This window comes from Ovis canadensis, chromosome 1, assembly GCF_042477335.2.
Source record: "Ovis canadensis isolate MfBH-ARS-UI-01 breed Bighorn chromosome 1, ARS-UI_OviCan_v2, whole genome shotgun sequence".
Lineage (NCBI taxonomy): Eukaryota > Metazoa > Chordata > Mammalia > Artiodactyla > Bovidae > Ovis > Ovis canadensis.
In genome coordinates, this window is record NC_091245.1 from 253,708,582 (window position 1) to 253,721,357 (window position 12,776).

At 38.2% G+C, this 12,776-nt stretch overlaps 1 protein-coding gene across 30 annotated transcripts in view; it reads left to right on the forward strand.

The window, feature by feature from the left end:
• Positions 1 to 12,776, forward strand: part of CEP70 (centrosomal protein 70) — a 96,798-nt gene that overhangs the window by 48,946 nt on the left and 35,076 nt on the right. For all 30 annotated transcript variants that reach the window (XR_011251455.1, XR_011251458.1, XR_011251469.1 and 27 more), the window contains 3 exons: positions 197 to 281; positions 378 to 466; positions 1,939 to 2,013. Coding sequence is in view for 27 of the 30 variants with exons in the window: in XM_069564280.1 (XP_069420381.1) it covers positions 197 to 281; positions 378 to 466; positions 1,939 to 2,013 (249 nt within the window). In the remaining 3 variants the exon portion in view is untranslated. The remainder of the gene's footprint in view (positions 1 to 196; positions 282 to 377; positions 467 to 1,938; positions 2,014 to 12,776) is intronic.

Genomic DNA, 12,776 nt, shown 5'->3' on the forward strand with positions numbered 1-12,776 from the left:
TATACTGTAGTACTAGTTAATAAGTAGTATGTTCTAATACAATTTTCTGTAAGGATAAGTAGGAAATTTGGTTTAAGTTTTAGTTTATGTTGAGGTTATCAAGCCCTTATTGTATTGATTTAATTTTTGTTAACTAGATTTTTTTTTCCTTTGGAGATAATTTTTTCATAAATACACTACATGTATTTTTTCATAGACTATATAAAGAAGATGAAAGTCAGTCAGAAGAAGAAGATTATAGAAGCCTGAGTGCTTCACCCACTTACAACGGCCTTCTAATGGTATGGAGGACTATATGATTGATAAATACTTTTTAATAAAGTAAAATAATAATCTAATTTCTTAGGAAAGTTAACTGTTTATTCACTATGTTGCAGTCATTACAGAATCAACTCAAGGAGTCAAAAACTAAGATAGACATACTTTTAAGTGAAAAGCTCAATCTTCAAAAAGATTTGGAAACCAGGTGAGAGAAACTTGTTTTTATTTAACTTTTATTTAAGCAAATAGTGGAATTTTGAATGTTAAATCAGTCATCCTATCCCCTTTACTCTAAAACTAATGTTGGGGACCTCATATTTGTATACTCATTTTAGTCATTAGCCTCTCATATGATAGAAAGAACAAAAATATGTGTGTAAGCAAGGGGAGTGAGAAAATAGGAAGAAGATAAAACTGGCTAGGAACTCAGAATAGATTTAGCCTATGCCAGTAAGTTTCCGTTTCACAAATTATTTTTAATTTTTTTCCAAATTACTTTAGAATGTCTTATTTCATCATATACATGTGTTGTGGGAAAGGAGAAAAATTTTAAAGTTTAAATGGCATACAACAGAAAGGTTTATTTATATACAAGCATACTACCACAGAAGGAAGGCACTCTACATGTTGACAGAAAGTAATAATGAATGTACAATGTTGAGACTTTTCATTAAATATTGTTGGATACCTATTGTAAGTTAGACATGGTCCTAAGTTCTGATATCGTATATAACGAACAAAACAAATATCTTGTTTTGTAAAGCTTATACTTTAATGGAGAGGAAACTGATACCTACGATCAAAACCATTTCTATAAGGTTTAAAAGCCTGCCACATAGTAATGTGTAAATTTATGGTTATATAAATATGAGGGGAAAATTGGTAAAACATGCATGGGAATAATGAACAATGAATTTGAGCTGCCCACCTGTCGTATGGGCAGTGAAAAGTGAAAGTGAAAGTTCCTCGGTCGTGTCTGACTCTTTGTGACCTCATGGACTATACAGTCCATGGAATTCTCCAGACCAGAATATTGGAGTTGGTAGCCGTTCCCTTCTCCAGGACATCTTCTCAAACTAGGGATCAAACCCAGGTCTCCCTTATTACAGGCAGATTTTTTACCATTTAAACCACAAGGGAAGCCCTAGAATACTGGAATGGGTAGCCTATCCCTTCTCCAGCAGATCTTCCCAACCCAGGAATCAAACTGGGGTCTCCTGCATTGCTGGTGGATTCTTTACCAGCTGAGCCACCAGGGAAGCCCATGGTATGGGAAAGAGAGAGCAATGGCAATAATTAGGGACACTGAGTTTGAAGTAGCCGTATAAGGTTTTAGTTAAAAGATTTTAAACAGATTACTATTCAGCTTTGATAAAGCCTGAGGCATGGACACACCACTATTTGTTTTACTCTATTCTTGTTTGTGCATTTGAGATAATTCACTATAAAAGCAAGTAATAGGTTAATAACAATAAAAGTGGGTAGAAAGTTTTGAATAGGGGATACACAGAAGAAGAAATCCAATGGCCAATAAATACCTCATTAGCAGTTATGAAAAATTTTAAGAATTTTTAAGCATATTTATGACAAGTAATAGAGTATACTTTATTATTATTAAATATCTTTATAGTTTTATTAAGTAAATTGAATGTGTTCAACATGATTTATTTTCTACAGGCCCACACAGCATGAATTAAGACTTTATAAACAACAAGTGAAGAAACTGGAGAAAGCCCTTAAGAAAAACATCAAGTAATTATATTTTACCATAGTTACAAATTTATTAGGATTTTATATCTTATTATTTATTTTTACTAACCTGTCAACTTACCTGATAGTGGCTGTGGCTTAAAATTACCAGGTTGATGGGCAGGGCCAAGGGGTGGGGGGTGGGAGGGTTGTGGAGAAGACTTTAAAAAGGGATATTTCTGGTTCCACAGTTTAAAAACTTTCTACTGTGATAGATTTGGCTATATATTCATCTTAGATAAGAACAAGGAAAAGGTAATTTTCTGATATAAAAGGCAAAGATTTTAATTAGTTGACTTTGGAAGTCATGGAGAAATTGCAGGAGAATCATTGAAATTAGAGGCAACAAGGCCCAAATTTTTGTTGGTGGTAGTGATGACCTGAATAATACATAGCCTTATCATATTTTAAAGCTTAAAGTATCAGAATGAATGCAGTGAGCCATTCATATCCACTACTTCTCTTTTATGACTTTGAAAAGCACATACTCACAGGAATTTCAGCAGATTGGTCCTCAAATGGTGATAGTATTTTCTGAAAATTAGCTATGTCTACTCTTTGATTCAAGGGAATGAGACTTGAAGTAGTGTGGTGAGCATGGGGATGAAATATTTTAAAAATGATATGAGTTAATATATGCATTAGATGTATTAAATCAGTTCTATTAGCCTATGTTGATTCAGTTTTCAGTGATAGCTACATTTTCTTTATGGTAACACATGCTGCAGTGAAAGGCAAGTATTCTGGCCATCCAGGAATTACATATTGAGTTAAGATAGTAGGGAAGGAAAACTAAAAAAGAGAAATGGAAGGTTCAGAAAGGTTCAATTAATATTTTTTCCCTTCCTGCTATTATTGTTTAACATTTTAGGTACTTATAGTACCTCTTCCTATCTGTTTGGCATTCTAGATACTGAAATTACAGTGGTAAACCAAAAAGAAAGGTTCCTGTTCTCATGAATCTTATGTAAAGGGCAATGGAAAAATAAGACAGTTTTGATATAGTACAGGTGAAAATGTGTTAGTTGCTCAGTTGTGTCCAACTCTTTGTGACCACATGAACTGTAGCCCACCAGGCTCCTCTGTCCATGGGGGTTTTCCAGGCAAGAGTGCTGGAGTGGGTAGCCATTCCCTTCTCCAGGGGATCTTCCTGACTCAGGGATTGAACCCAGGTCTCCTGTATTGCAGACAGATTCTTTACCATCTGAGCCAACAGGGGAGCCCCTATAGTGTAGGTACCAAAGGTAAAATGGTGTGAGAGTTGCTATTGTACGAGTTTGGACAAGAGGTGGTGGTGACATGGTCAAAGGTGGCAGGAGTGGAGGTGGTAAGAAGTATTTGGAGTATTGGAGGTAGAACTTGGTGATCACTCTTGATGATGAATTGAGGATGGATTAGGGGTATAGGCAGTTGAGGGGGAAAAGATTAAGACTCAAGAGATACAAAAATAAGCTTAATCAGCACTAATTTTTAGTCCTGAATAACGAAGTAGTTGTTGGAACATTAACTGAGATAGGAAAATTGGTTAAGGAGCAGCTGAAAAGAGGAATATATAAGGTGGACAAAAAGTCAGAGGAGAAAGTGCAGAGGAGGAAAACTTTACAATCCTCTGAGGATCTCTGGCTGGGCCTGAAAATTAAACTGACAAAGACAGATTAACATGAAAAAAGTATAAATTTGTTTAAGTTTTACCTGACCTGAGAAGAAATGAAGACTTGAAGAAACAGTTAGTTCAGTTCAGTTCAGTTGCTCAGTCGTGTCCGACTCTTTGCAACCGCATGAATCGCAGCATGCCAGGTTTCCCTGTCCATCACCATCTCCCTGAGTTCACTGAGACTCACGTCCATCGAGTCAGTGATGCCATCCAGCCATCTCATCCTCTGTCGTCCCCTTCTCCTCCTGCCCCCAATCCCTCCCAGCATCAGAGTCTTTTCCAATGAGTCAACTCTTCTCATGAGGTGGCCAAAGTACTGGAGTTTCAGCTTTAGCATCATTCCCTCCAAATAAATCCCAGGGTTGATCTCCTTCAGAATGGACTGGTTGGATCTCCTTGCAGTCCAAGGGACTCTCAGGAGTCTTCTCCAATACCACATTTCAAAAGCATCAATTCTTCAGTGCTCAGCCTTCTTCACAGTCCAACTCTCACACGCATACATGACCACAGGAAAAATCATAGCCTTGACTAGACGGACCTTAGTCGGCAAAGTAATGTCTCTGCTTTTGAATATACTATCTAGATTGGTCATAACTTTTCTTCCAAGGAGTAAGCGTCTTTTAATTTCATGGCTGCAGTCACCATCTGCAGTGATTTTGGAGCCCCCCAAAATAAAGTCTGACACTGTTTCCACTGTTTCCCCATCTATTTGCCATGAAGTGATGGGACTGGATGCCATGATCTTTGTTTTCTGAATATTGAGCCTTAAGCCAACTTTTTCACTCTCTTATCACTTTCGTCAAGAGGCTTTTTAATTCCTCTTCACTTTCTGCCATAAGGGTGGTGTCATCTGCATATCTGAGGTTATTGATATTTCTCCTGGCAATCTTGATTCCAGCTTGTGTTTCTTCCATTCCAGCGTTTCTTATGATGTACTCTGCATATAAGTTAAATAAGCAGGGTGACAATATACAGCCTTGACTTACTCTGTTTCCTATTTGGAACCAGTCTGTTGTTCCATGTCCAGTTCTAACTGTTGCTTCCTGACCTGCATACAGATTTCTCAAGAGACAGGTCAGGTGGTCTGGTATTCCCATCTCTTTCAGAATTTTCCACAGTTTATTGTGATCCACACAGTCAAAGGCTTTGGCATAGTCAATAAAGCAGAAATAAATGTTTTTCTGGAACTCTCTTGCTTTTTCCATGATCCAGCAGATGTTGGCAATTTAATCTCTGGTTCCTCTGCCTTTTCTAAAACCAGCTTGAACATGAGGGAGTTCATGGTTCACGTATTGCTGAAGCCTGGCTTGGAGAATTTTGAGCATTACTTTTCTAGCATGTGAGATGAGTGCAATTGTGCGGTAGTTTGAGCATTCTTTTGCATTTCCTTTCTTTGGAATTGGAATGAAAACTGACCTTTTCCAGTCCTGTGGCCACTGCTGAGTTTTCCAAATTTGCTGGTATATCGAGTGCAGCACTTTCACAGCATCATCTTTCAGGATTTGAAACAGCTCAACTGGAATTCCATCACCTCCACTATCTTTGTTTGTAGTGATGCTTTCTAAGGCCCACTTGACTTCACTTTCCCACATGTCTGGCTCTAGATTAGTGATCACATCATCATGATTATCTGGGTCATGAAGATCTTTTTTGTACAGTTCTTCTGTGTATTCTTGCCACCTCTTCTTAATATCTTCTGCCTCTGTTAGGTCCATACCATTTCTGTCCTTTATCAAGCCCATCTTTGCATGAAATGTTCCCTTGGTATCTCTAATTTTCTTGAAGAGATCTCTAGTCTTTCCCATTCTGTTGTTTTCCTCTATTTCTTTGCATTGATCGCTGAAGAAGGCTTTCTTATCTCTTCTTGCTATTCTGTGGAACTCTCCATTTAGATGCTTATATCTTTCCTTTTCTCCTTTGCTTTTCGCCTTTCTTCTTTTCACAGCTATTTATAAGGCCTCCCCAGACAGCCATTTTGCTTTTTTGCATTTCCTTTCCGATGGTCTTGATCCCTATCTCCTGTACTATGTCACAAACCTCATTCCATAGTTCATCAGGCACTCTGTCTATCAGATCTAGGCTCTTAAATGTATTTCTCACTTCCACTGTATAATCATAAGGGATTTGATTTAGGTCATACCTGAATGGTCCAGTGCTTTTCCCTACTTTCTTCAGTTTCAGTCTGAATTTGGTAATAAGGAGTTCATGATCTGAGCCACAGTCAGCTCCTGGTCTTGTTTTTGTTGACTGTATAGAGCTTCTCCATCTTTGGCTGCATAGAATATAATCAGTCTGATTTCGGTGTTGACCATCTGGTGATGTCCATGTGTAGAGTCTTCTCTTGTGTTGTTGGAAGAGGGTGTTTGCTGTGACCAGTGCATTTTCTTGGCAAACCTCTGTTAGTCTTTGCCCTGCTTCATTCCACATTCCAAGACCAAATTTGCCTGTTACTCCAGGTGTTTCTTGACTTTCTACTTTTGCATTCCAGTCCCCTATAATGAAAAGGACATGTTTTTTGGGTGTTAGTTCTAAAAGGTCTTATAGGTTTTCATAGAACCGTTCAACTTCAGCTTCTTCAGTGTTACTGGTTGGGGCATAGACTTGGATAACTGTGATATTGAATGGTTTGCCTTGGAGACAGAGATCATTCTGTCTTTTTTGAGATTGCTTCCAAGTACTGCATTTCGGACTCTTTTGTTGACCATGATGGCTACTGCATTTCTTCTGAGGGATTCCTGCCCTCAGTAGTAGATATAAGGGTCATCTGAGTTAAATTCACCCAGTCCTGTCCATTTTAGTTTGCTGATTCCTAGAATGTCAACGTTCACCCTTGTTTGACCACTTCCAATTTGCCTTGATTCATGGACCTAACATTCCAGGTTCCTATGCAATATTGCTCTTTACAGCATCAGATCATGCTTCTATCACCAGTCACATCCACAACTGGGTATTGTTTTTGCTTTGCCTCCATCCCTTCATTCTTTCTGGAGTTATTTTCCCACTGATCTCCAGTAGCATATTGGGCACCTTAATGACCTGGGGAGTTCCTCTTTTGGTATCCTATCATTTTGTCTTTTCATACTGTTCATGGGGTTCTCAATGCAAGAATACTGTAGTGGCTTGCCATTCCCTTCTCCAGTGGACCACGCTCTGTCAGACCTCTCCACCATGACCAGCCTTGTCTAACTCAAAGAAGAAACAGTTAATCCTAAGCATTTTAAAACTAGGTTTGATGAAGAGTGAGTAGAAAGTTGGAAAATGTAATAATACAAAAGGGTGTAAGCTGAGGGTAATAAATTGGGGAAAGTTTCGGTCTCCCTGCTTCAGAGACAAAGGGTACAAGGAGGGCAGGTTGTTACCCTCCTTGAGGGTACCCTCACATGAGGATCTCTTGGTCTGCTTCAGGGAAAAGGGGGGAGGTCAGAGAGTTCTTCCTGCATGTATCAATTCTCAAGTTTCTTCTGTTTAAAACATTTCTTATGTCAAAATGACAAGTTTTGTTTTTGTTTGGCCACACCATGTTGCTTCTGGGGTCTCAGTTCTCTGACCAGGGATTGAACCTGGGGCAAGGCAGTGAAAGCCTGGAATCCACTAGGCCACTAGGAACTCACTTAAAAGGGCATATTTTGGATGGCATGTCCTGATCCCCTTCACTGGACTTTTATTGACTTTAGTGTATCAGTGAACATACATACACACATAAATGCTTATTCATATATTCATAGAGATACCTAGTCATTCCTCATTGTTTGCAGATTGCATATTTGTGAATTTGCCTACCTACTGTAATTTGTTTTTAATCTTCAAATAAGTAGTGGTGGCACTTGCACAGTTATTCATGGACATGCCCAGTATACACATTTTCAGCTATTGAACAAGGTGATACTCTGCCCGCATTTCCGCTTTATGATGTAAACAGTCATTGTTTCTGTTGTCACATGCCGCTTGTAGTTTTCCATTCTTTGCTTTTTATTGGTGATCTCTCCAAGATGGTCCCAAGCATGGTGTTGAAGTACAGTCTAGTGTTCTATTCACAAGAAGGCTGTGATGTACCGTACAGAGAATATATATATGTTAGAGAAAGTTCATTTAGGCATAAGTTATGGTGCTGTTAGCTATGAGTCCAATGTTAAACAACAGTATTAAAAAAGATGTCTTTTTAATGTCTTTAAACATTAACACACATAAACCAAGGTTATATATTGATCAGTTGAGGAAAATGTGACCAGAGAGGCATGCAGGAACCTGATCCTGTATTTCCCCTAGGAGCAGTGGTTCAGTCCTCACTAATTCAGTGTATGCAGTAACTTTATTGAATATAACTGCCATGAATAATGAGAATTTACTGTGTATATATTTTTTGTTGTTCATTTGTGCTGTGATTTTGAGAGTGATTTTTCACTATTAGACTTTAAAATTGTGATTTAGAACCAATCCTACCTATATTTTTCTGTTGAATTTTAAAGAAATGATTTGTGTTTTTAGAAATTTATATTTGGAATTTAAACTTCTATAGTATCTAGATGTGAAACAGAATTAAGAATGTTAGATAACTTGCCCATATTGCACAGGTGGCATGTGGAAGAACTTTGAAAGACATCAGACCACACCTAAGCATTTGGACTCTCAAGCTCACACTAATAGTAATTAAAACCAAACAAAAACCCAATGAAAAAAACTTTTTAAATGTAAAACTTCAAATTTTTATTTTTTGCAGGGACAGAGGTAGAATTTTTTTCAAAGAACTACTGATGTTAAGGAAATAATTAGAAATAAAAATCTGTCAACCCAGTGAATATTCTCCACATGTGTAGGGAAAAAAAGAAACAGTTTTATATAACAGTTGGGATAAATATTGAGCCAGACTGCTATGTGCATTAGAGGCAGTATGCTAAAGAGATTGCAAAGACAAAAGGAAATCTCACCCTTTAATTATATCTTGTGACAAGGGGAAAGTTACAGCTTAGAGCCAGGATCCTAGGCTAAGCTCCAATAGGGAAAAGGAGACAAGGCACCCTCTTCCTTGATGTCCTTATTTCAAAGAGATGGTTCTAAGGCTTCCAGGACACTGCTAATTTTAAGCAGGAGGCTTATTTAAATTTTAACAGAATCTACATACTTAGAAAGGATTTACAGCTACAGGTTTTCTAAAGGAAATGCTACAAGAAAAGGAGGGGAAAGTCTCTTTCCCTTTTATAACCAGAGAAGATTAAATTTTTTCTTTAGATCTGTATTTACTTCTCAACTAATCAATCTTCAATATCAAATGATATTAATTTAACATACAAAAGCTTGTTTGAGCTAGTATTATAAGTAAGTTGGTTATGAAGTTCTGTTGCTAGGAAGTAATCAAATAGATCTGCCAGTGCAAGATAGCCAAAGGTACTACACTAATTCTATTTAATTTTTTCAGTGGTATTTATATTTTGTTAGAAGAAAATAGAATCTTATCACCCATGTGTTGAGCTGGCAGAAGTTGAGGTGGTCAGTTAGAATAAGCCAAGCCAATTAATCATCAAGGCTTTATTCAGTTACTTCAGTAATATAAACAAGAGGCCAAAGAGAAAAGGGCTGGCTTCTCAGTATCCCATTTTCCCCCATGAAATGGCACCCAGCAAGTGACAGTCAGTGACATGGTGCACAGATGACTCCTGTGGCTTCATAGGCTAGGGAAAGGGCAGGATATGGAAACATACCTGAGTCAAAGTGAAAAAAGTGTTTCAGTTAGGGCTCCCCATCCATCTCCCAAACAGAATTCCAGTATGAGAGTCACCATGAAATTATAAAAAGGCTTCAGTAGACTCGGTTAAAAGCTATAAAGTGTCTGCACGTGGAAACTTAGGGGGATGGCTATCGAAAACATGAGATAACAGTGTTTTTAAGTTGGAAGGGCAGTTTCTGGATTTCCCAGACTCCACAGAGAAACATAGCTATTGCTGCTGGCTATGTGGAATGAGTATCTGCTAAGTATGTGAAGAATTCCTTAGCCATTTTAGGGGATTTTTATGGCCTTCAGGTTCTGCTCACCACTCTGGAGACTACAAAACAATCCTGGAATATTTCTGAGTGCAGCATAGTCTGTTCAAACACAGGTTTCTAAAATACCAATTAAGTCAAATGCAATTGGAAAATAAGGGAATAATTAGATTAACATAGTAGTTACATTGTTTTCATGTGATTTTTTTCCCCCATGGTAAAAGGAGAATAGTATAGACTTTGAAAAGGGGAAAACTTTGCTAGTACGTAGGCACCTGCCCTTTCAGCTCTGTTTTAAGAAAATTTAAAATGAGAACCTGTACCCAAGGCTCCCTCCCTGACCCCCAGCATTAGACAGACTGGAGGCTGAGGGCAAGTTGTACTTCTTTCCCCACCTGTTTTAACCTTGGCTTCTTTGGCCAGGAGCTCACCTTCCATCTTCGTAGTCTTGGCACCCTCAAGCCAACATTTCTGTTCTGTTGGCTATGGATTTTGTTATATTGGAGACAACCTCAAGACATACTTGAGCTGTTTAACTTATCTTGAGGCACCAAGTATTATTTTTTGTTAGTTGTCTAGTTACATAGTTGCGTCAGTTTTTAAATACTCTGATTTGTAACACTTTTCTCCTGACCGCTGTTATTTTCACATGTGTGGTTTTGCTGAATACAAAGGTTTTCAGAAGTATTATGCTATGGCAAATATTTACTGTGAGACTAGCTGAACCAAAGGTCAGTTTCCCATAAGTTCCTAGATTTTACTGATCCTTAACTTCTGTAAATATAGAAAAACAGTGGGATTAAATACATTAAAACATGTGAAGTGCTTTGAAGAGTACCTTCAGAGGGAAGGTTCTCAATAAATACTAATTATTATCACCACCAGGCTCCCAAATATGTTGTCATTGTTATTAAATTAAGGGTATCTCTTAATTTACCTAGTTAATTAAATCACATTTCATTTCCCAGAGTGACTGTAGCTAGTACATTCAATGACATGTTTAGGTTACTGTCCTGGCAGCTAAAATGTTGTATATCCATAGTATAATGTTAATCATGCTTGTAAACAGTTTGTTGTGAAGTTAAACTTTTTCACCTGAATGCAAGGTTAATATGTAAAGTCAGATATGTCCGCTTTCTTGTAGTCCTCCTAGAGAGCTGTTGGCTTTTCTATCTTACTTTTGTTTATTAGACACTATGCTTTTGGCACTGCTTTTAGGCGAAACTGTCAAGTATATTAATACGGTAAATAGATGAAAAGTCAAATGGAAACTATACAAAAAAGATCTTAATGATCTGGATGACCACGGTGGTGTGATTACTCACCTACAGCCAAACATCCTGAAGTGTGAAGTCAAATGGGCCTTAGGAAGCATTACTACGAACAAAGGAAGCAGAGGTGATGGAATTCCAGCTGAAGTTATTTCAAATCTTAAAAGATGATGCCGTTAAAGTGTTGCACTCAATATGCCAGCAAATTTGGAAAACTCAGCAGTGGCCACAGGACTGGAAAAGGTCAGTTTTCATTCCAATCCCAAAGAAGGGCAATGCCAAAGAATGCTCAAACTACTGCACAACTGTGCTCATTTCACATGCTAGCAAGATAATACTCAAAATCCTTCAAGCTAGGCTTGAACAGTATGTGAACTGAGAACTTCCAGATGTACAAGCTGGATTTAGATAAGACAGAGGAACTAGAGATCAAATTGCCAACATCTGTTGGATCATTGTAAAAGCGGAAGAGTTCCAGAAAAACATCTACTTCTGCTTTATTGACTACACCAAAGCCTTTGACTGTGCAGATCACAACAAACTGGAAAATTCTTAAAGAGATAGGAATACACCTTACCTGCCTCTGGAGAAACCTATAGGCCGGTCAAGAAACAACAGAACTGGACATGGAACAGACTGGTTCCAAATTGGGAAAGGAATATGTCAGGGCTGTATATTGTCACCCTGCTTATATAACTTATATGCAGAGTACATCATGTGAAATGCTGGACTGGATGAAGCTAAAGCTGGAATCAGGATTGCTGGGAGAAATATCAATAACCTCAGGTATGCAGATGACACTACTCTAATGACAAAAAGTGAAGAGGAACTTAAGAACCTCTTGATGAAGGTGACAGAGGAGAGTGAAAAAGCTGGCTTAAAACCCAGCATTAAAAACATGAAGATCATGGCATCTTGTCCCATCACTCCATGGCAAATAGATGGAGGAGAAATGGAAACAGTGACAGATTTTATTTTCTTGGGCTCCAAAATCACTACCAGTGGTGACTTCAACCATAAAATTAAGATGCTTGTTCCTTGGAAGAAAAGCTATGACCAACCTAGACAGTGTATTAAAAGGCAGAGATATCACTTTGCTGACAAAGGTCTGTTTAGTCAAAGCTGTGCTTTTTCCAGTAGTCATGTATGGATGTGAGAGTTGGACCATAAAGAAGGCTAAATGCCAAAAAATAGATGCTTTTGAACTGTGGTGCTGGAGGAGACTTTTGAGAGTCCCTTGGACTGCAAGGAGATCCAACCAGTCAATCTTAAAGGAAGTCAGTCCTGAATATTTATTGGAAGGACTGATGCTGAAGCTGAAGCTCCAATACTTTGGCCACCTGACATGAAGAGCCGACTCATTAGAAAAGACCCTGATGCTGGGAAAGATTGAAGGCAGGAGGAGAAGGGGACAGCAGAAGATGAGATGGTAGGATGGCATCACTGATTCAGTGGACATGAGTATGAGCAAGCTCCAGGAGCTTGTGAAGGACAGGGAAGCATGGCATGCTTCAGTTCATGGGGTCACAAAGAATCAGACACAGCTGAGCAAGTGAACAACAAAACAAGTGAAAAATAGATTGGGAAGTCTTTGTGTCTACTAGAGGAAAGAGGTTGACTTTTATCTAGAGTTAATTCTGTTTATTTTGTTTTGGATATATGTCCTCCAGAGAGCACAGAAAAACAGTTGAATGACTATCAAGGGGAATACATGTGAGTGGAGGAGATAATTGTAGTGTGGTAATAAGAGATGACGTTAAGAAAGGAGTCAGGAGGAATATTGGATTAGGACTGACAGCATGAAGTTCAAATGCTAACACATGGAGATTATATTTAGTTTACAAAGCAAAAACAGTGGGAAAGCT